We start from the raw sequence: 23671 nt of genomic DNA on the forward strand, positions 1-23671 counted from the left end.
TTGGAAAATGTTTTCATTTCCTCGTCTTTGGTCTTTAGTAATGTCAGAGGAAGGTTCAATACAAAGTTGTCGTTCAATCATGACAATAAGACCAAGAGTACAACATTGGCGATATCTCTACTAGGACGTTTTATAGGAAGGTAGTTGTTTCTAAAGTTACCTCTGCTAGGTTGACACTTTTCAAGAGTATGATTTCCCCATTCCCTGTTTCTTTTGTATTCTGCAATAGTTGACAATGTTGCACCTAATTATACTGGAGAACCATCACCAATAAAGAACCATTTCTGACTCCGGTCCGTATAGATGCTCTAATACTACCAGATCGATTCCGTAATTTTTTAATGATTTACCTTAATCCTGACAGTTGGTGGAGCTTGGTGGTATTAATCCAGCTTTCTCCCTCAAAGCTGGTAAATTGGTGTTTCCTTGGTTCTGGACTTAGGCACTACAATTCCAACACAGGATAGGTCAATACAATACAGTACTGTCCTTTCCGAATATTTTCCAACATATCTTGCAAGTCATTCGGCAATTATATGCGGATCTTTTTGTTTGTAACCTAATTTGTCTTGTTCTGCCCAAATCTATAGATGCTTGTCGGACGGCTTCGATTTCCAGTATCAAAACCGGAAATATTCTTATTTCTAGTTAACCTCATTGATGAGCTCAGTCTAGCAGGCCATCAGCTAGGTACTAGTTGTTCTTGGAACTCTACTGGTGCAATGGGATAGTCTAACTTTGTCATCCATGTTATATCTGCCTGAAATTGCTGCAGGATCTCTTCGAAGTCTTGTCTTCTACTTTTTAGTGGTACCTAGTAAAGCTGTTGTAGATGTGCTTTGCCATTTTCAACTAGTGACTAACAATTAATTATGGATGATCCACGGAATCACCTATTGAAATATTTTTAGCTTCATAAATTTCACCCAGTATGAATGAATTTATAACTAAGTATTATAATAATATAACTACATATAATTTTATGCTATTATTGATGTATCATTTCTTAAATAACAATTTACTATTAAGAAATAACAATAACGTACTTCATAGTTTTTTCGTTCTTTATAACGTTGACCCATTTAGCAAAAACCAGATAAAAGTATGTTTGTCATGGCATCAAACCTCGACAATGTCCCAATGTTCACGCTGCCACCCACTACGTGAAAGTAGCGGATTACAAGGTGCCTGTAGATTTACTATTACGAAAAATTTGCATGACAAATGTAACAAAAGAGACATTCGAATAAGATTTATTGTCAGGTCGAGGTATTAGTAACGAGATCGCGACTCCACTTTTTTCTTTTTGGACAGATTTATTTCTCTTCGTAGGTATCTTAAGCCTTATCTGAAAAATGTAGGTAAAAATAGATACCTACTTGATACAGTCTCGATATAATCCCTTAATGATGATTTTTGGGGATAAAAAAAAAAATTATTTAAAAATTACTTTTCCAATTTGCAGTGTAATAAATGAACATGATGTTACTGGGATATACACGGTGTCCCAACTGTAAATAACCCATTGATATATCTTCTTAGGGAAGTACTTTCAAAAAAACTTTTTATACAAAAGTTGTATGGTTCTGTCTGAAAGTGACATTCGATTGTGATACTGACCTTGACATAATGATCAACCGTAGAGGTCAATTGAAGGTCAACATGGAATTTTAGACATAATAAATATATTTCTGACACCAGAAATGGATAGGGAGGAAAATTTTCCAGATATGTATGTATATTATGGGTCAATGAAACCCTAAAGGGTTATTTTAAGGTCAAATAAGGTTCTGAATAAGATTTTGCGATGTTTTTCGGAAAAACACTTACGACGAAAGATTCTGATTGAAAATTTTATGGTTTGATGGGATCTTACGATGATAACCTTGACGATGACCGAGAGGTCAAGCTTGAAGATTCTTTGAAGGTCAAATCAAGTTACAAAATGGAAGAACCCTGTTTGCAGTCCCATTAAGTTAAGGCAAGATTGTTATGACCCAGCCAGTCAAAGCAATATCGCTATAGCCTGGCAAGTCAAGGCAAGGTCACTATGTCATGGCCAGCCAGGTCGAAGCGATCTTGCCTTGACTGGCTGGGTCATAACGATCTTGCCTTAACTTAATGGAGTTGCCGACAGTGTAACTTGACTTTCAAAGAACCTTCAAGCTTGACCTCTAGGTCATGGACAATGTCATCATCGTATGATCCCATCAAATCATAAAACTTTCAACCAGAATCCTTCCTCGTAAGTGCTTTTTCGAAAAATATCGCAATATCTTACTCAGAACCTTATTTGAACTGAAAATAATCCTTTAGGGCCCCTTAAACCCATAACTCATGATTCATACACACATATCTGAACGTAAAATTTTCCCCTCTATCCATTTCCGGTGATCGAAATATATCTATCATATCAGTTGACCTTTGTGTCAAGGTCACCATCGAATTTCACCCTCAAAGCCCTACAACTAAAAAGTTTTTCCTGAAAGTGCTTCCCTGTATATTTAATATGCCTATATAGTTGAACATGTAACTTTCTTGCAGAAAGAATATAGGAAAAACAAGGATAAAATGAAATAGGTTCGTTTTTCCATCACTTCTATTGAACTGTTAAAGCTATGAAGACAAGAACATACCACATAGGTATTTCTCTGAAATACATATACCTATTTCTTAAATTACCAAAAGTATTTGTATGAGTCCATACACTGTGGTAAAAGTTTTTAAGGGCAGAGATCTCACATATACGATATTGTTTTTCCTACTTACCTGCACCAAATACATAGGCCCAATGTCCACATGTATCGAAGCAAATATTATCCAGGTTTATTACGGTAGTACAAGTCATAGTTGTCATTTACTTAACTGCCGTTGACAGCGTTACTTATCTTATTCGTTAAAATCATTATCTACAATCTTCATAATATTTGTATATACTGCGGACATAATTATTAAATTATTAGCTGGTAATAGCATTGGTCCGCAAAGTAGGTGTCCCGGTAAAAACAAAAAACGGTGGAGGCGCCACTCGAATGCACTGTGATCACAAATATTTCCTAAACTGTTAATTCTACCGAGTTGAACCGAGAGGGTATTATCGTTGGCAAATTCTTCAGGGAACTTATTTTTGATAAAGGCAGATTGCGATCGTTATCTATGCAAAAATCTGGATTGTCAACCATTGGGCATAGTTCGTCCCTGACGTTCTGGGCATAATGAAGTTTTACTTACTACATCAAAAACAAGATGTACGCATGTGTTATCGATCATCAAATTTGCATCATGCTAAAGTTAATGGTTTAGAGACTGTAAATAAAAATAACTTTTTAATTTTCACCTTTGTTGGCCCGTATCTTGTTAACGAAGGCCCGTATGAAAAAAATGTATATGAAGAACTCATATTATTTTGACCTCATCTATCTTTTTGTGGGACATCCTGTATATACTCATATCACTTTTGTTCGTCATAGAATTTAGTTATATGAAAAGCAGTTTGTTATTTTTTCAAGTAACTTCATCTAACAATCACGATATAAACTGAAATGAGTTACTTACTTTAAAAATAAATAATTTTTATCATCCATTCTCCCATTTGACTGCATAATATGTAGCTTTAACCCATTATTACGATTTACTATAGTTAAGTATATGTTTTAAAATATATATTATTTGAAATTAGCCTCAGTTAAAACAAAAATGCCAATAGTATATTTAAATTTCCCTAATATTCAAATTAACTGCCTAGAACATGTAGTACTATTACTTGTATTGTGGTCTTGGCCCACTCAAAAAGCGTGCCCACCATTTTAGGCTATGCAAAACATTTTTTGTTAGGTGGCAACACTCCCTCGCAGAATGAATGTAATTAAAATTACTTAGTACCATTTAAGGAATTAAAGTAAAAAAATTATATTATTTTTTTTTGGTATATCTACCTACGTCAATTTCTGACTTATTTACGAGTCAGAGATGTAAATTAAACTTGCATTTTTTTAGATGGAATACAGGATGGTGCATTAATAAAAAAGTGTAATAGCTGTGCTATTATTTGAGATACGGTAAAAAATTACTGTGTTTATTGTCGTTTGAATGTGGTACACTAGGCACATGTATAGAAAACACCCTATATAAAATTATGAAACGGTCACATATCAACCTTTGTCTTATGGTCTATTATGGTGTAAAAATTGTACAGGGTGTAACTAAAATGCTTGACCACAGTTTATTGGATAATTTCATGTTTTGACCCTTATAGTAAAAATTACATAGACATGGTTCAACATTTTATCATTTATCTCGAAAACAGTGCATTCTGGGAAGTTCACAGTAGTAACACAATTTCAACAATGTTTAGTATTAGTCATAATAGTGAATAGAATTTGAACAAACATGTTTTAAGCGTATATACAGGGTGTCCCATGGTGACGAGACATTAGACATATTTCAGTGACTAGTTCGATTTTAATTTTCAAAACTTGGGCAATATTGTTTTCAGGCATGCCGTTCTCAACTAAAATAATGGCGTCCACCTAACTCCACCTAACGCTTCCGGTTATACCAGAAGTTGACGTCTTCTTCGTTATTTTAAGTGGAACACATTTTCCAGTCTATTAGAAAGACATTGTGGGAAAATATATTCCATGAGCTGTAAGCGCCGACTCGACACTCCATTATTTAGCAAAGAGCTAAGATCATGCGTCAGGAGAGTCACCATATGACATATGCTTTATACACTATATCTACGAGGCATATCCACAAAGACAGAGTGCAAGACTCCGATGATCTGTGGCTTTTGTTTTCGATAAAGATAGGCAAGGAACACTGCACTCAAAGTCAACGTATTGGCAGCTAAACGCGCTCATTTGTCTCAATCAGTTGAGAACTGTTGTTGTAGTGGCGTGTTTTTTATTTCTAATATCTATTTTAATAAAATAATAAAGCTGGTTAAAGCTCACTCTTTTACATATATACAATATAAATCAGATATAAATTATAATAATAATTACGAGCCACAGTTTATCCAACAACATAGTAGGTATATAATTTGTCTATTGTGTAAATATAAAATGCTTATTAAATTAATAAACTCTTAAACTGAATTTGTTTATTTAAACATATGTTACTTCGCATATCACATTACGTTTTTTGAAAAATTTATATTATACTACAAATTATAAATTTTAGAATTCCTCTAGCTGTTCTAATTTTAACAAATTTATTTAGGAAAACAATTTTTCTGCTTGGTTAATACCAACTAAAAGCGGTGAAGTTATAACAGAATGAAACTGTATCTACCTACTTAGTAGAGCTGATGATTAATTTGTGTGACAAATCAAAATACCCATTTATTATTGTTCTGAATTTCAACAATGTAATTATTTACATTGGAACGGTTATTCACTTTGTTGAGATGCATACCTTATTATGCAACTTTAAAAACAATGTCAGTGGCGTAGATATGACTAGACAACTTGAGACAGTACTTATTCTTGTTAAAAAATTTCTACTTATGTATGTAAAAATGAAAGTACAAAAATGTAGTTTTAAATTTGCCAATACAAAGTGATAGGAATGTCGTAGGAAGCTAGGGAAAAATGTGTAGAATATGAATTCAGGATTAAAAAATTTTATGATACATATTTACGCTGAAAAAAAAAATTAATTTAAACCCCTTTTCTGAGCGCTCCTGACCGCTAACCCACAAAGGTTTATCGGGAGTGAATGTGACCTACCGCGGTCACTAATCTAGTTTTTATAATTTAAAAAAATCTTTTTACACATACACAATACACATGAATGAATAAGACATTTGTTTACATTTTAAATATTAACGGGTATTATTTATTTGTTAATAAAAATAAATATAAACGGATAATAATTGTTTTCCAATGTTAGTATTTTTAATATTGTTAACGCTTTCACTGTTTTATAATTATGAGTTCTTAGTATTATGTTCAACTAATTATTTAGTTTGTAGTACATATACGTAGTGACTTATTGCTTTTCAAAAGCACTATGGTACGTATCTATTTAAAATGCCAATACGGCTAAAACAACACTCATCCGTCCATTGTATTTTGTTAATAAAGTTGGGATCTGCTACACTTTGATTTTGAAATCACTTGCAAAATTCAAGACGACTGGGGAAAACCGCTGTTTCGCTTCAATATACGAACACTTAAATTTACACTAGATGGAAAAAGTGGATAAGGAACATTCCAAGAAGAAGATAAGTAACAATAACTTATACCGTCCTTGCATATATTATATATTATACACCAGACCAAGAGAGTTGAACCTATATTTGCGAAAATATAATACACCCTTCTTGCACTGGGGTCTTCAACTGTACTTTATTTATAAACACTTATAGAAATAAAGAATAAAAAGTGAGATTTAGAAATATGTGAACAGTTCATGTCCTAGAAAACGTCATGACAGGTACAGTGCTTTGCTTTTGTTTACATGGTATATGCTGTAATATTAAGTTGAGTTATCATCTCTTTGTAATACTATTTTCTTGAATGGTATTCTAAATTTCCTAATATTGGTAATGTATACCTTATACAGCAGATATATTCTACTTTTTGAACAAATGTGTAGAAGGGGGCCTAAAAATTTCCCAGGTGCCCACTGACTTCCACAAAGGTGTAGAAGGAGGCCTAAAAATTTCCCAGGTGCCCACTGACTTCTAGCTACGCTACTGAACACGACATCATGTAGCATTTTTATATTATTTATATATCAAATTTGACTCTAAAAATAAGACACTCCGCGACATCTAACGGCGATTAGACGTACTAGACTGTTGAATCTCATGTCACTACAGAACTCGTTGTGACATTACAAACTAAGTTTACTACATTTCAACGCCCTTCAGTAGATGGCTAGATCGAACATTATTTAGAAACCTACACCATCAAATTAGATAAACTTTTGACTCTAGTATTGCTACAAACTTCTAACGATACGGGGCGTCCATAAATTTGTTATATTCTTATTTATATATCATATAGTTAGACAACCAGTCCAACATAGATAGAAAACTGCTAGATGGCGTCTCTCTTGTAAAAGTAAAATCCCTGTCATCTTTGTTGACTAGGGAGGGAAAAGATAAGGAGAATTCTCACTTATAGAGCATTAGCTGTAAAAGCGTCCGGATAAAAGCGTAGTTCAAGAGACAGCCAGAATGGCATTAGTGAGCAACCAATGTTAAATCTGATTGGCGATAGAAGTAGTTGTATGGATTAGCTTGGATTGATTTCTTTCAATTGTGGGACTTCAACTACAGCAGCGCCATCTTATTTGTATTCTATTTTTCGGACACTTTTTACATACAGGGAGAATCCTGCTTACCTCTATCCTCCACATTTTTGACAGTATAATTAAGGTTGACCTGTGATTGACACACTAGAAAGGGATTTTATAAGAGAGTCGCAACAAGTAGTATTCTTTTTAAGTTTGACTGGTTTTATAACTATTTCTCTATATATATATCTATAAAGATAATCAAAATAATATATTAAATAATGAACACATATTAAATTCTAATATTAAAAAATATAAATCATTTCCATATATAAAAGAATTAACACCAAAAATTAAAAATGTTTTAAAACAAGAAAGTAATATTACAATTGCAAATAAAACAATAAAAACAGTAAGAAATCTATTCTCAAAAGTTAAAGATAAAGTAAAAATCGAAAATAGATCTAATGTAGTTTATAAAATAAATTGTTTAAATTGTAATAAGTTATACATAGGACAAACTTCTAGAAATATTAAGTCTCGAATTTCTTCACATAAAAGTGATATTAGATTAAGACCAGATGCTTGTGCACTTTCACAACATGTTAATTCTACAGGACATAAAATGGATTTTGAAAATTTTAAAATTTTAACAACAGAAAAGGATTATTCTAAAAGATGTTCTTTAGAAATGTTTTATATTAACCAGGAAGAAAATACTCTAAATAAAAAAACAGATACAAAAGATATTAACATTATATTTTCCAACATACTTTCTATAGATAAAAATCTAAATCATAGCACTAGTANATTTATAGCATTTTAAATTATTATTGGCTGACGTGAGCAAACCGTTTATTTATTGTCTTTATATGAGGGAAAATATATAAATATGGCAACGTTGCATCTAGGGCACCTTGTTCACATCGTAGCCGTGCACAATATTGTGAACGTCAGCCGGTCAGTAAAAGCCTGAAAAGGGGGTTAAATAATGATTTGAAAATATTTTTTTTCAGCTTAAATATGCATTTATTTTTTTTAATCACGCCATCGTATTATACTCATTTTTCTCTATCTGCTCTTAAAATTAATGACATTATGACTGAATCACCCTGTATATAATTTGTTTATTTGAAATATGATATTGTTACGCTAAAGCATAGTACTATGAATAAGCGAGATTTGGAGTAACTCCAATCACATAAACGTGTTCTTTATCCTTGTTACATGTTGTTTCTCAAATTAATAATCGTTTCTAATATTAAATTGGTCACTTTATAATCCAATCAATCTTTTGTAGGTATTATATATCTGATTTCATTAATATGAATTATTTTTTATAAAATGTTTTTATATTTGTCTGAAGCGAATAACCATTAGTCTGGGATTTAGAATAAATAATTTTTGTTTTTTTAATTTTCTCACTTATTTTCACTCACCCTGTATATGTGACTAATAAATATCAGAATCTCAGTAAAACCCTAATTTTATGAAGTGTTCTGACTTCCGTAACTTTACAGAATACACCTAGATATCTTACACTCGTATGTTACGTGGCGCCCTAATTTAATACCATACTGTGATTTTCTTGAGATTAAAAATAAATGTAAAATAAATAAAGAATAAAACAACCCCAATACCTCTTTTTATAATCAAAAGAAAAAATTACACGGCACGCTTTACATACTTATGTTTCAGTGAAAATATAGGCTGTCCACTAAATGGTAAAATTTACGGCATATGGAAATTTAATATGCACAGTGCTACTCGGATTGAAATTGAGGACCCTAGAATATTTGAGGCACAAGTCGGTGACCAATATTTGTGTTTCTCCGATAATTCAACTAATAAAAATGACAAATGGTTGTTTATCGAACAGTCTAAGAAACTTAATATGAGATACGTAATAGAAAATGTAAAAACCGGAATGGTTTGGCAAGTAATACGCGGTGACTATACACTGGAGAAGTGGCAAAATAGGGACGAACAATTGTGGACAATAACGCCGCGAAACAAATCTGGATATTCCATTACCAACGTTGCAAGTGGGTAAGCTGCTTTCATTTATTGTTCTATTAAAAATCAATTTCATTGTAGCTCAGATAAGGGCAACCCTTGCTTAGCTGAGGGCGTAATTTCGGGACTTAATCAGGTCGCGGGCCGTAGGCAAGAAATACATAGGTAGTAGTGAATAAAAAGCCACAAAAATCACACAATTTTTTATTTATTAATTATAATAGCATAATCAAACATACAAAAAGAAAATTAATAAAAAAATATAGAAAAATCAAATGAAAATTAATGAGATACTTGAGTTTGAAGCTGAGAAACAAGATGATCAATATTTGGGTCAATATCAGTAATACATAGGCGCAAAGTGTTTTCTAAATTAACATCTGTAAGCCGAGTACGATGCTTATTTTTATTAATTTTCATGATTGAAAAAAGTTGCTCACATTTATAGGTGCTTCCGAATGTGCAAATTATTTTTCGTGCGGAAACTCTCAGCTGTGGATACTTCTCTTCGGAAAGGTATGTTCTGTAAAAATCGCTTAGTTCAACGTCATCAAATTTATACTTCTAATATGAGTCTTCTTGAAGCTCGATCAACTCCATTTGTAGGTGAAGCGGAGCATCTTCCACATTACACTTACGAGGATTTGTAAAAATATTAAGTGCCATCCATATTCTTAAAATCGGAAAGTGGTTCCAGTTGTTCAGCATAACGACCGTATTCAATGTTTTCGTGACTGGATAATGTTAAAAAATGAAAATAGTTTTTACTTCTCATTTGTGTTTCCCACAAGCGAATTTTGTTTTGAATTGCCCTTGCTTTTGAAGCTTCAAGTTCAGATCGTTTAAGTGTCCTGTGATGTCTACCAGGAATGCCAAATCACAAAGCCAAGTTGGATCACAAATTTGCGGCAATGTTTTCTCTTTCATTTCCATAAAATCAGCTATTTCTTTTCTAAGGTCATAAAACCTTTTTAGCATTTTACCTTTGCTTAGCCACCTTACTTCGCAATAATATGTTACATCATCGTGCTCTGAAGAGAGTTCATCCAAAAATGCTTTAAACTGGCGATGGTTAAGATCGGGGGGTTCTAATGAAATTAATGGTATTTACTACCACATCCATAACATTCTTCAGTCGAATGGACTGGAAGTTTTGTTGGTGAATAATGCAATGCAGAATTATTAAATCACATTCTTGCACATTCATGGCGGTTGCTCTTTCTTTCAGAATTCCGATAAAGCCAGTAATTCCTCTGTCACTGCAAATTCTTCATCATCGTATAAAAATAGCTAACTGGGCTGTGTCAGATAAATCTGTACTCTCATCCAAAGCAATCGAAAATGCTTGAAAACCAGCCAATCTATCGGTCAATGTTTTTTTGATATCACTAGTCATCATATCTATACGTCGAACAACAGTACTATGCGATAAACTCACTTTCTCAAACTCTTTCTTCTTTTCTGGGCATAAAAATTCTGCAACTTCTACTAGCCACTCTTTAACAAACTGTCCCTCAGAAAATTACTTCGATGTTTTCGCTATTTTGGAACTAATTATAAAACTAGCTTTAACAACACTGTCTAGAATCGATTTTTGTAAATGGAACATTTGTTGCTGTTTCCCTAAATCGGCAATGAGTTTTTTAATTTTACCCTTTCTTAACTGGCCCGTGAGTAAATTATATTGAGCGAAATGCTTGCTGGAGTAATGCCGCTTCATATTGTATTCTTTTGAAACAGAAATTGTTTCATTGCACAACAAACACATAGGTTTACCACTGTGCAAGATAAAAAAGTATTCCTCAGTCCATTTGTCTTGGAATTGACGACATTCTATATCCACTTTCCGCTTTTTTAATGCAGACATGTTGATATAATTTGTTAGAATATTTCCCGCGTCATACTGTTGACTGTTGACCGTACGCGAATATGCGATGCGAACTTTATCAGTTGTTAAGAAGTAATTGGATGACACGCGCGCTGAGCGGTTTATATATTACCCCCAATAAGCAACTAGAATACTCTTAATCGTACGAGATAGAGCTGAGTCGCTCGTTCATTTTGGATGTATTGGCACGTGCGGCACAGCTCATTTAAGTGTGCCGTTCAATCCGAGTCGTTCATTTGAACGACACGTGCAAGATGTTGAATGTTGACTATCCTGACAATTGCTCAAGTAAACACTCGTCTCTTGCTCACTCCTGCTCTTTCGAGATGTGGTTGTGCCTAATGCCTAATATGCACAACTGGTGGGAGGTGGCACTTATTCAGAAAATGTTTTGACAAGTAACAAAATCGTGTTTATTACAAATGACCCTATTCTTTACACCTTCCTTCGCCTTCATATATAAGGATGGCTAATCGATTTTATGTTCTTTTTTAGAACTAGGAAAACTCCACCAAAAAAACAACTATTTCTCTCTCTATTATTATTTTCTATATAATTTAACAACACTTATTTATTACATGTCGTAGCATCATCTGTTCCGTGTGAGAGGATTTTTTCCAAAGCAGGGCAAATTGTTACTGCTAAACTAAGTAGTTTACAAGGTGAAAAAGTCTCCCAAATTATATTTTTAAATTATAATTTGTAATAGGTATCTATATAATTTGCAAACATTCTTTTAACTATTACCTATAACTGCATTTGAGATTATTTTGTTAATTTAATAATTTTTCCGTTTATTTATGCCTAGGAGAAATGAACTTTATTATATTTTTAATATCTTGATAATAATTTATTGCAGTTTTAAACAATTATACATCCTATTAAAATATTCTACAGTATTCTAATAATAAACATTTATTTTTACATTTGCGGCTCACTTATTCCTAAATTGTATTTCTGTCGTGGTAATCAGTCAACGTTATATGGAGAATTCACACATCTGTAGTCCAATCGTGAGTCGTGGTATTTAGAGAGGTTTTAAAATATTATGAGCTTTGACCTTCATATGCGCAGAAACATAATTCCGACCGTCGCCTAAATTATTCTACATCCTAAAAACATTACACCTATTATTCACCGTCTCTCTCGAGTTCTAGCGTAAACAAGCCGATTTGATCCGATTACAAATATCATAATAAAATGCCCTATTCTTTATTATTTTAATTTAAACAATAAAAATATATATAACGAACGTTCGCCAGTTGACTTTATTGATGCCCGAGCGCCTTAGTTCATTTCTACTTGTAATGATGCACATGGTCTAGTTCTGAGTCAATGTTTTCACAACGTGCTTATTAGAAGAATTATGGGGATACGCCACGCCTTTCGCGCATTTCGCGGCTCATGAGATATTAAAGACCTCTACCTCTGACTCTGGAGCCTGGAGCTGGAGTGGAACAATCGAGCTCGACTCTCAGCTCGTTCAATGTTCAGTGCTCGCTCAGTGCCGGTAACAGATTAGGTGCCGGTATGAACGATGAACGATTAGTTCCTTCGTTGCGAGTCGTTCGTTCACGGCACAAGATTATGTGCCAGTGCCGGCACATTCGTGCGAGTCGTTCATGAGCGACCCAGCTCTAGTACACGAGAGGTTTGTACTCTCTGTACGAGAGTGCTTCAAGTGCATCGGACGGCTTCCCGAATGTTTATCTGTTTGTCTCTTTCTAACGACTATTTCGGACTCGATTTGTAGGGTTCCACTGCGTACGCTTAATAATATTATTTATCGATTTGTATTGATATCGTTATTTGAATTTTCTGAATCTCTCGCGGGCCGGATTTAAGCTGGTGGAGTGCCGGATCCGGCCCGGGGGCCGGGGTTGCCCATATATGTTATAGCTAATGCTTCGCAAAATCAGTTTATGGTAAATATACCTGCAATATATCTGTTCACTCTACATACATATTTTTCAGTGAAAATGTAGGCTGTCCATTAAATGATCAAATTTACGGCACATGGAAGTTTAATACCTACACTGCTACTCGGATTGAAATCGAGAACCCTAGAATATTTGAGGCGCAAGTCGGTAACAGATATTTGTGTTTCTACGATAATTCAAGTAATAAAAATGACAAATGGTTGTTTATCGAACAGTCTAAGAAACTAAATATGAGATACATAATAGAAAATGAAAAAACCGGAATGGTATGGCAAGTAATAAGCGGTAACTATACACTGGAAAAGTGGCAAAATAGAGACGAACAACTGTGGACGATAACGCCGCGAAACAATTCTGGATACTCCATTACCAACGTTGCAAGTGGGTAAGCTGCTTTCATTTATGTCCTATTAAAAATCAATTTCATTATCGCCAACGCTTCACAAAACAATTTATGGTAAATTCGTTACCTGCAATATATCTGTTCACTTTACATAGGTACTTATTTTTCAGTGAAAATATAGGCTGTCCACTAAATGGTAAAATTTACGACATATGGAAATTTAATACCCGCAGTGCTACTCGGATTGAAATCGAGAACCCTAGAATATTTGAGGCACAAGTCGGTGACAAATATTTGTGTTTCTCCGATAATTCAAGTAATGAAAATGACAAATGGTTGTTTATCGAACATATGGGACATATAACAAATATACCAGTAGATAAGAATAATCAAGCAGGAGAGATCTTGGAGGAAGCAGAAGCAGTTATTAACGGCGGAAAGGGCGACAATAGAGACTCAAATTTGTGGATTTTAAAGCCACAAAATAAATCTGAAGATTTTATTGGCAACGTTGGAAGTGGGTGAGTACTCGTAAGATACGAGGTCTGTTATGTTATATTGTAATAAAGGCCTTTTCTAATTCACAATAGCATTTATTCTCTTCCTTTTACAATTCTATTTTACAACAACTTTTGTTTTTTATTTATATAAATACCATAGCAACTTCTACTTCTTCTTTAACTTATTCTCATTATCCCTTCATTTCTTCTATAATCTATTTCTAAACCTAAAAAATACTTTAATGTTCCTTTACTTTTCATCTCAAATTTAGACATTAACTCCAAACATTAACATTCCAAAAAATTATTGAGAAATGTACGGCACGGATTTCAGAGTTTTATTTATGCTCTAAAATAATGAAAAATATAAGTGCCGTACAAAATATTTGGCTAAAAGAAATTTATTACATAATTATGAGTGCTTTAAAGTTAACGCCATTTCTCTTTGTGTAAAAATCATTATTTCCTGAACGGCATAAATTTCGGAAGCAAGTTATTCCAAGTTATAGTCTTCATACAAAAGTGCCGTACAAAATTACTGGCACCAGAAAATAACAATTGGCCGTGAATAAAACAAATTGTTTCAATTTGGAAAATCCATTTGACAGCTACTACTGTACTATATATTTTAAATTTTATTACTGTTTTAAATTATTCAAGGGTTAAATTAACAAAATTGTGGATGCCGTCTATTTTTAATGTCAGGGTTTTCCATAATAAGTAGGATTTTCCAAGGCATTTTTACTACATAATGAAATTATATATTCCTGTACGGCATTTACCCCATAACATTAACACCATCAAATGGTAATAAAAAATTATATTGCCGTTACATTTGCATGGAATATACAAATAATATATGCATAAATTGTATAAACAATAAAATGAAAAGAGATAGTGTTTCGTAAATTCTAAATAGGTAGACCAATAAAAATATAAAAGTATAGTAGGATCATATTCGATGCAAAGTAATAAATCATTGTCAAGGGATCCAATGCCATACGCTTTTAAGGGTTTTAGAAATTGAATCATTTCTTTATACAGGACGAAGGAATCAGTTCACGTCTGGCATCCTTGTTCCTACAAAAATTCCTGTGTTCTCATAAACTATTTATTTCAAATGTAATTTATTATAAATCCAGTTTGTTTTTTAATTTCCACATATGTACTACATTTTACCTCTGTACGCGCCACTGTTGTTTACTTGTTTTTTTGGATCTGTTTTACGATCAAGCTCGCCAGGTTAGTATTTGACGTATAACCGACCAGTTCGTACACTCGATGCACCTGGGCGACTACAGCTAGTACCAGAACACAGTGCGTATGCAGCGGTATTTCAGATTTAACATTCAATATCATTTTAAATTTGAAATGGTTTATCTTACGCCTCCTAAAAATGATGACACGATTTTCCTTTGATAAAAGACCAACAACTTTTTGCTCTACTTTGCATCGAATACGATATAAATTGTTAATCAATATATGTTTTAGAATTTATCTTTTTCAATGCAAAAAATTTATAATAATTACCAAAAAATTAAATATTTGATATTTGAAAGAAGTATTAATAACGTTTATATGTTTTACTTTTTACAAAAAAAAATTATTTTTAGAAAATTATTTTATAAAATAGACTACTAAAATAATGAAATGAAAAGTTAATTAAATCTTGTTGATCTTAATGACATTTAATGATCTTTTTTTTATTTTGTTTTTGTTGATTTTAATGCAATATGAAAACTTAATCCTCGTCCTCCTCAACTCCACTTTCGTGTTCACTTCCGAAATCTTTATCGTGATCACCATCATTAGCAACCTTTACAGAATGCACCATTTTCATGTTTGATTAATTATTTTTTTTATCAAATTATTTTTCAAAGAAAATTATGATAAAAATTATTATTCATTTTACAATTTCATATTATTCTACATCAAACAATTTTATTTTATTTATTGTATTGGATTCAAAATATATACGGCATAATTGAAAAATAAAAAATAAATTTTGGCAAAACAAACATTGAATTGTAGATGTGCGTACACATATTAAAAACTTTTGCATGGAAAAAAAAAATTCAGTTATATGCAAACGTTTTTTTTTTGGGGCCATTTTTTCCCTTTAGTGCCACGATATTTATACGGCAATATTTTTTTAATAGTTAATTTTTAATGAATTCGATATGGGCACAAATGCCGTACAGGAACTTTTCACTAAAATATCCACCCCTTGAGTGGAAAATTCATTTACCTACTGTGACCTCATGTGCCATAAATGTACGACATAATGACTTGAGGTATAGTTTTTACAATGATTTTTACATTAGTGAAAATATTTGGAAAATGATTTTTTTTCTTTCCAGAACGTTATTTTTGTACGCATATGGTTTTTATGTCTTATTTCTCTAATATCTACCTTGGCTCGAAATGCCGTCAATTCTATTTAATTAATCTACCCGGCCCAAAATTGGAAAGTTTGATTTTCCGCTGACAACCCATGTGCCACGGAGAATTGACGGCATAGTGCTTAAATGTTTTCTTTTAGGTTGTACTATTTAAGTCATAGACTCTTACGGTGCCTAAAATGATTAGGAAAATGTTCCTATCCGACTCTTAGTCAATACTTATACACACACCTACACTTACATAAATATATAGATAGACACGAATCAATAAAATAGTAAAGACAAAAATAAAGTATTAAAACTATAAATTAACAGTAAAGAGTCCGCTTTTTAATTTCACTAATAGTGCAAAAAATATATCAAACCTGTCCTCAACATTGTAATAGTTGACAATCATCTGATATAAAGGAGATGTTTTCATAACGTTAGTTCTTACAGTGGGTAATTTAAATATATCATTTTCACGAGAAGCAAGCCTAGGAACTTTGATCTGAATTTTGTTCAGTAACCAGGTGCAATCAATTAAGTTGTTTAGTATTTCATCTAAAAAGACAATTTGATATGTGATTCTACGTGTTTTCAACTAATTACAATGAAAACGATCAAGTAGGGCATTATGTGGATATCCTCTTTCAGGATATATTCCGTCAAACTTAAATGCGACAAATTTTAAAAATTTAAACTTTTTCCAGTTTCAATGTGTGCACTATAAAGAGGACTCCAGACAATTGATGAATATTCCAATTTTGACCTAACAAAAGATTCATAAAGTAATTTCATAGTATGTATGCTGCGGAATCCTTGAGAAGAACATATAATATCTAAAGATTTATAAGCAGATGATGCAACTATCTCAATGTGTTTTATAAAATTTAATTTAGCATCGAAAACAACACCAATATATCTTATGCATATATAATGTACATAGATAATTTTGCGTGTGAAAGACATTACATTACATTTATCTGCATTTAGAGGTAATTTATTTTGGTTGTATCAAACATCTATCACAGTTATTGCTTCTTGAAGTAGGGCACAATCAGATTCAGATGTAATTTCTGTAAATAATTTTAGATCATCAGCATATAGCAAACAGTGTACCCAGTTAACATTTGCAATTATATCATTAATAAACATTACGAACAATATCGTCAACTTAAACCTAATAATAAGTACTTTCAGCGATGAAGGCTTGCAAAAAAATTTAATAAAATTTCCAGGGTCGTATTTAAAAAAATGACAGACGAAACGTTACATATAAAAATTGATTATGCCATTCGACAGAGGGAAAAAAGTTGCCTTGAGAAAGTGTTTTCTTTTTTCAATATCACCTCAAACAAGGCAGAAATGAAACAAGAACGGATTACCAAAATTTCGGTATTTCGAAAACTAATTGATTGATTTGTTGATCTTTTAGAGCCATAACGTTGGTCCACTGATTATGCCACTTTGCCCCCATTTAAGCTACTTCATATCTCTCACCATTTCCGAGATACCTGTAGTGAGAAGCGAATTTATAATAGCCTGTATATTTGTTTTTCCTTGCCGTTAACATATATTTATATAATTTAATTGTTTTTAGGGGACTTTTAATATACGTTAAAAATGGCACAAATCATGAAATATGGGAACTGAATACAAATAGTGATATTTGGATTAAAATTAACGATACTGACGCATTCCTGGTGAACAAAGACGGTAAAATTATGTCAATACAATATAGGCAGAACAACAAAATTAACAGTTCACTTTGGGTTGAAGAAGAAATGGAAGAGAGGTGTATGAAATATAATATGATTGAACCACGTTCCTCTTAGGGTTACATATTTTGAAAATAAAAGAAGTTAGACTATGCGTTTTGTTTTTTTATGTGTTCGAGTACTACTTTACGATTGGTACACACTGCCGTAAACATATTTTAGCTAATCATGTTTGCTAATAATGTTTTCCAACAGAGAAAGAATAAAGGTTCTTGCAGACCTTGACACCTGATTTGGTTTATAAAATACCACGAGATAAATATCTCTGAAATAACTGAGTTTAATTATAGGATCCAGGTTTGCAAAAGTATACAGTTTTATGTAAAATATGAGAATTTGACACTAAACTCTCTAAACACATCATCAATATTTTTTAAAATATTCCGAGCAGCGCAATGTACAGTACAGGGTGATCGATTTAACTGGAGAAATGAGAAAACGGCTGAGAAAAATAAATTATTTTAAAAACTATTGCATTTCTGATTACTTTTACTGAAAGGTAGGGTCAAAACACAGAAATTTTTCCAGATGTCACGATAAAGATCCCTTAATTTTAAATATTTTTCCTATATAATATTTTTTTATGTTCCCATTATTTAAAAAGTTGTCGATTCCCAAATCGTACTTTGTTAATAAGACACCATCATAAAACTATATAAACCTATTAAATGACACTATAATTTCTACTATCATTTTCGAAAAAATCGTGCTACTTTTGTATTTTACATTTTTTTATAACTCTAAAAACAAAAAAGTTAATGGATGGGACAAAATATAGTGAATCACCCTGTACGTCGTATGCAATAATTTTACATCACACTGTCGTTTCAACTTCGGGAATACCACAAGGGTCAAATTTTTATTGTCCAACTATCATTTGTCTGTTTCTGCAAAATTGATATGAAACTATCAGAGATATTTGACCAATTGGTTCGTGATCTTAGACATGTTGAAAGTACGTGACAACTTAAGTGGTCGAGTATATCTGATTTTTCTGAAAGTCTTAAACTGTTTGAGACTGCCGCAAGAATAAAAATGTCTGCGCATTAGGGAAGTACAGCGATGGAAAGGTTATCAGAAAACTTCTTTATTAAGTAGTATAAATAGAAATATCAACACACTATCAATTTCACAAATGTAAGTTACGTTGGCCGATAGCTATTGAGAAATGATTATAAAAGTAGTGATTTTTGTGTTAATAAAAATAGTTTTAATATGTGGTATGTTATTTTTAAATAATTTTTAAATTGAAGTAATGTATAAAAGAGCACGATGTGATATTTAATATTTATTTATTAGTACAATGTTGTGTATTTCCCTCTCTATTTAAATAAAATCGTTTGGGGCCACATCTAATGTAATATTTGCATAATTCAAGTAATCTATTCCTAACCTGGTCCGACTTTATGATGTTCATTAGGGATTTTATTCATTCCAGAAGGAACGAAATGTTTTATCTAATATATGAAATGGTAGGTTAATTGCATTCAGCGTGAGAATTAAATCAAACAAATTGGGTTTTCTTTTTACCGCTAGTTTGTTATTACTCCAGTCGAATTAGAGTTTGATCGTGAAAAAATTATTATTATTATTATTATTATTATTATTATTATTATTATTATTATTATTACTGCCCTCGAAAATCTAGACGACCTATCGGAAAATTAGTCATTATATGTTGTTGGCAATTAAATTACGTACAATTTAAGGTGTCTAAAGTCATATTTCATCAATTTGTTAATTGCAAAATAAAGGTTAAACACGATAAAATAATTTTTTTGAGAATTTCGCATTATTATTGCAAAAATCGATAGATGTTGATGAAATTTATGGAAAAGACGGTCAATCCAAAGACCAATATATTTTCATAAAACCTTTTGCAATCGCCTTGAAATGGTCCATAGAAAAACATATTTATACACTAATTGTTATTTATTTGTTTAAACAATAAAAAATGGTTTTTCAAACCAACTAATCAAATTGATACTATAGGGGTTTTCGAGGTCACTGAATAAGAATATAATGGTAAAAAATAAAAATTCAAAATGGCAATATGGCCGACATTTTTTAAACAATTTATTAAAAAATGACAATTTTCAAAGCAATTTCAATCAAATTGATATAGAGGTTTTCGAAGTCGATGAAGAAGAATATTATATCAGAAAATAAAAATTCAAAATGACTGATCCAATATGGCCGCCTTTTTTAAACAATTAATTTAAAAATTACAAATTTCAAAGTAAATTTAGTTAAATTGACATTATAGTGGTTTTTGAGGTCTCTGAACAAGAATATTATATCAGAAAATGAAAATTCAAAATGGCTGTTCCAATATGGCCGACTTTTTAAATTTATTTAAAAATTACATTTTTAAAGCAATTTTAGTCATATTGATATTTTTAGGATTTTTCAGATCATTGAGCAAGTATAAAATGAAATCAACTAGTTAAATTTTAAAGAAATTTGGATACCGTTACGTAAATTTATTTACACACTATTCCTGTAAATATTTTTTCGATTTTAAAATTATGATAATTTGTTACCTACAAGATTCCTCTTTCATTTAAATTTTTGTGGACTTAATTTGATCCAATAGATCAAAATTTATAAAAAAAATAGTAGACAGCGCGCGAGGCCGCGCGTTGCTCGAGTCCTGCGCGCAAGTGTCAACGCTTTACATTTTCGTACGATTTAAAAAAAATTCTACAACATAAACTTTTCATTTTAGAAAATAACTTTATATACATTTTTCATGTAAAATTTCCCGTTCTTTCGATTGGCGCAATTAGTTTTTTTTTTATTGAATTTTTTGAGATATACAATAAACAATGGAATGTTGCAACTAATTTGTTAAATAAATAATCAAGCGTCAGTAAACATGCCGTTTTAGCAGAAATTCGCGTTTTTCCGTAATGGTAAAATATTTTTTGTTCGCCTATAAAACGACTTCTCGAGCGCCAAAAAATATCAATTCAATCAAAAGTTACTTGCAAAAACCGCCAATTATGCCATTTTAAATAAACTATAATAAATGGCGATGTTATCAGAGGCTTCTTCGGATAACACTCAATGATTCTCACTGCAGACAAATAGTTTATGCGAAAGCCGGAATCCGTAAGTGGATTATTTCGCGTGTTATGGCCTTATAAACAAAATAACTAATTAACGATCTGTACAAATCTCAGCGGTATCCGAAGTCGCGCCAACTTTTTTTATGGGTAGATTTAACAGAAAGCTATCGAGTGCCATTGGTTTTTTTCAAAAATAGCATTTTTATAGCGAAGGGAAATTATTTAAAAAATTTCTTTAGTTGCAAAATTAAATAGGCCCTTAATTTATATATTTTTTAGTGTTTTATTACATGTACTAAAACGTACTTTGTACTTCGTCGTACTTTTCTCGGGATCTATGATAAGATAAAATAATATATATTTTTTAAAACAATATCGCCTGCCTTTTTGAGCGTGCGGATACGGTACATATTATTCTACACTATTTTCACTATTTATATAGTACGCCAAAAATCAATTTTTTTGTTTCAACGAGAAATGTGTGAAATAAATTAATGAAAACAGAGCGCGGAAAAACGTAGAGCAACGTGCCTGACGTCATAATACCGGTACGAGCGACTTGCAGAGCACTCCGCTCGCGCTCGCTCTCATCCCATTCTGTGTTAATACATACGGTGTGTGGTTCGCTTGGCAGTTTCGTTAATCATTGTTTTTGTGTCTAAATGGGTCGAAACCGAGGATTGTACAAATATTGTATAGTTCCATGCTGCAAAAGTACCTCAGGATCGACTCCGAATAAAATATTAATTTCATTACCGAAAAATGAAAGGTTGTTATCCACGGTTTCCCAAGCAACTCACAACCACCTTCGTTTTTCTTTGGTTGTACGTCTAGGGGGTTGTAAAATATTATTATTTGATCATTTAGAGCACAATTTCCAACTTTATGCCGGAAAAAAAATTCTACCCCATCTAAATGTTCGTGTTCACAAAAAATACAAAATACGTCGGCGAGAGGGACCTATACGCAGTTAAGAACCACTCTCGTTTTTCTTTGGTTGCCCGTCTAGGGGTAAATATTATTATTTGAACAATTAGAGCAGAATTTTCAAATTTATGCCGACAAAAAAAATTCTACCCCATCTAAACGTTCCCGTCCGCAAAAATTTCGAAATACGAGGGGGACCTATAAGCAATTTATTTAAATAATAATATTTTACAACCCCCTAGACGGGCAATCAAAGAAAAACGAGGGTGGTTCTGAGTAGCTTCAAATACTAGTCAAAGTACCTACTACTGGCACATACACGTCGTCGCATACATCCACAAGTACCGAGTCTATTACGTTGGGTACGTTTGTACAAAAATGAACGCAAAAGAAAATGTAGAAAAGCAAACCATTTACGTCATTGAGAAAAATCCGAAAACGTATTTAGGTATTCCAAGTCATTCTATGTTTATAATAAATATGTTGTGTGAAAAATGCATTTCAATAAGACTTGATGTATATCTCTTATACACTCTCTATTTATACACTTAAAAATACAGGTATAGGTGTAGGTAAGAATATTAGTCCAGACGGTATCTGTTTCAAAAAGCCATATTTGGGTGAATCGTATATCCACGGAGATTTTTGGCTTTTTGGCTTTCAAATATCACTAGAAATGAAAATTTTTCTATGCGGTGTAGCATTTAAAATTACTACCGCCAGAAAAGTACTTAAAATTTGTAAAATCATATTAATTACTTTATGAATAACTAATTTTACAATTACAATGTACTAAGGTAGCAGAAAAATTAAAATACTTGATAAGTGATATTGTAAAATTTAATGGAAAATACTTATACAGGTAACGGTAATAACAATATAAAAATATATATATTATCTACATTAGAATACCACAACTTTAAATAAAAGATGACGTAGGTGCATTTGTTTAAAACTGGTTCACAATTTATATGAATCCATATATTTCTTCGGTTTACAGTAACTTACCAAGTTACCTTCAAAAAGAAAAAAGGTTAATTACTAATTACTAACTACCAAATACTTACCATCAAATAAATCTTCTTATTTAACAGTCCCATTCATCAGGTATTGAGTGTCACATATGTCTACCATCTGTATTTGTATTTCTGGTTGCCGAGTTCATCAATCGTTTATTCCGGAAATGTTACCCCCACCAAATCAAAGTACTTCCGTGGTACCAGAACCTTCGAGTTCTCAGAGAATCGAGCAGAGAGTTGAATTTTAGTAGGCGATGGGATAAGGTGTGCGGGTTATAAACCACCAATCTTCCTACATCTGGGGATCTGAAAATTGCACACGAAAAATCCACGCCATTCAGGCCTCGATGTCTACCGATAGTATCCCGAGAAATCGAACTCAGCCTCTTCAAGACATCCGATTGTGTAACTAACATCTGCAGCCAAGCTCCAGTTTTTTTTGTACATACTTTTTCTTCTTAGTCCTACAAATCTCTTTTAAAAAGGTGAGTTTAAGTTTTGTTTATTATCTTCCCAAAGAAAAAGAACGTTAGGGATGGGGTTTAATTATTTTTTTT

General features: G+C 32.2%; 2 protein-coding genes across 3 annotated transcripts in view; both read left to right on the top strand.

Annotated features, from left to right (window-relative positions):
* The first annotated feature begins 8951 nt into the window (after window positions 1-8951).
* Window positions 8952-18181, top strand: LOC108906693. 2 transcript variants are annotated; one of them, XM_018710026.1, is made up of 4 exons: window positions 8952-9297; window positions 13127-13477; window positions 13606-13956; window positions 17920-18181. In XM_018710026.1, the coding sequence occupies exons 1-4, from the start codon at window positions 9002-9004 to the stop codon at window positions 18152-18154; spliced, it is 1233 nt and encodes a 410-aa protein (XP_018565542.1). In that variant the 5' UTR covers window positions 8952-9001; the 3' UTR covers window positions 18155-18181. The 2 variants fall into 2 exon arrangements, with proteins under 2 accessions (XP_018565542.1, XP_018565543.1); XM_018710027.2 differs by lacking the exon at window positions 8952-9297 and adding an exon at window positions 12814-13077.
* A 1030-nt stretch (window positions 18182-19211) lies between these two features.
* Window positions 19212-23671, top strand: part of LOC108906691 — a 12625-nt gene continuing 8165 nt past the window's right edge. The window contains exon 1 of the mRNA XM_023457372.1: window positions 19212-19317. Within this exon, the coding sequence (XP_023313140.1) occupies window positions 19266-19317 (52 nt within the window). The 5' untranslated portion in view covers window positions 19212-19265. The remainder of the gene's footprint in view (window positions 19318-23671) is intronic.

This window comes from Anoplophora glabripennis, unplaced genomic scaffold (assembly GCF_000390285.2).
Source record: "Anoplophora glabripennis isolate ALB-LARVAE unplaced genomic scaffold, Agla_2.0 scaffold64, whole genome shotgun sequence".
NCBI lineage: Eukaryota > Metazoa > Arthropoda > Insecta > Coleoptera > Cerambycidae > Anoplophora > Anoplophora glabripennis.

What these genes read in the sequence shown, in the direction of transcription:
- LOC108906693 (XM_018710026.1), top strand. Translation starts at nt 9,002, where the DNA reads ATGCACAGTGCTACTCGGATTGAAATTGAGGACCCTAGAATATTTGAG. An exon ending in ATTACCAACGTTGCAAGTGG is followed by an intron (nt 13,478 to 13,605) that starts GTAAGCTGCTTT and finishes CTTATTTTTCAG; the next exon opens with TGAAAATATAGGCTGTCCAC. An exon ending in ATTGGCAACGTTGGAAGTGG is followed by an intron (nt 13,957 to 17,919) that starts GTGAGTACTCGT and finishes AATTGTTTTTAG; the next exon opens with GGGACTTTTAATATACGTTA.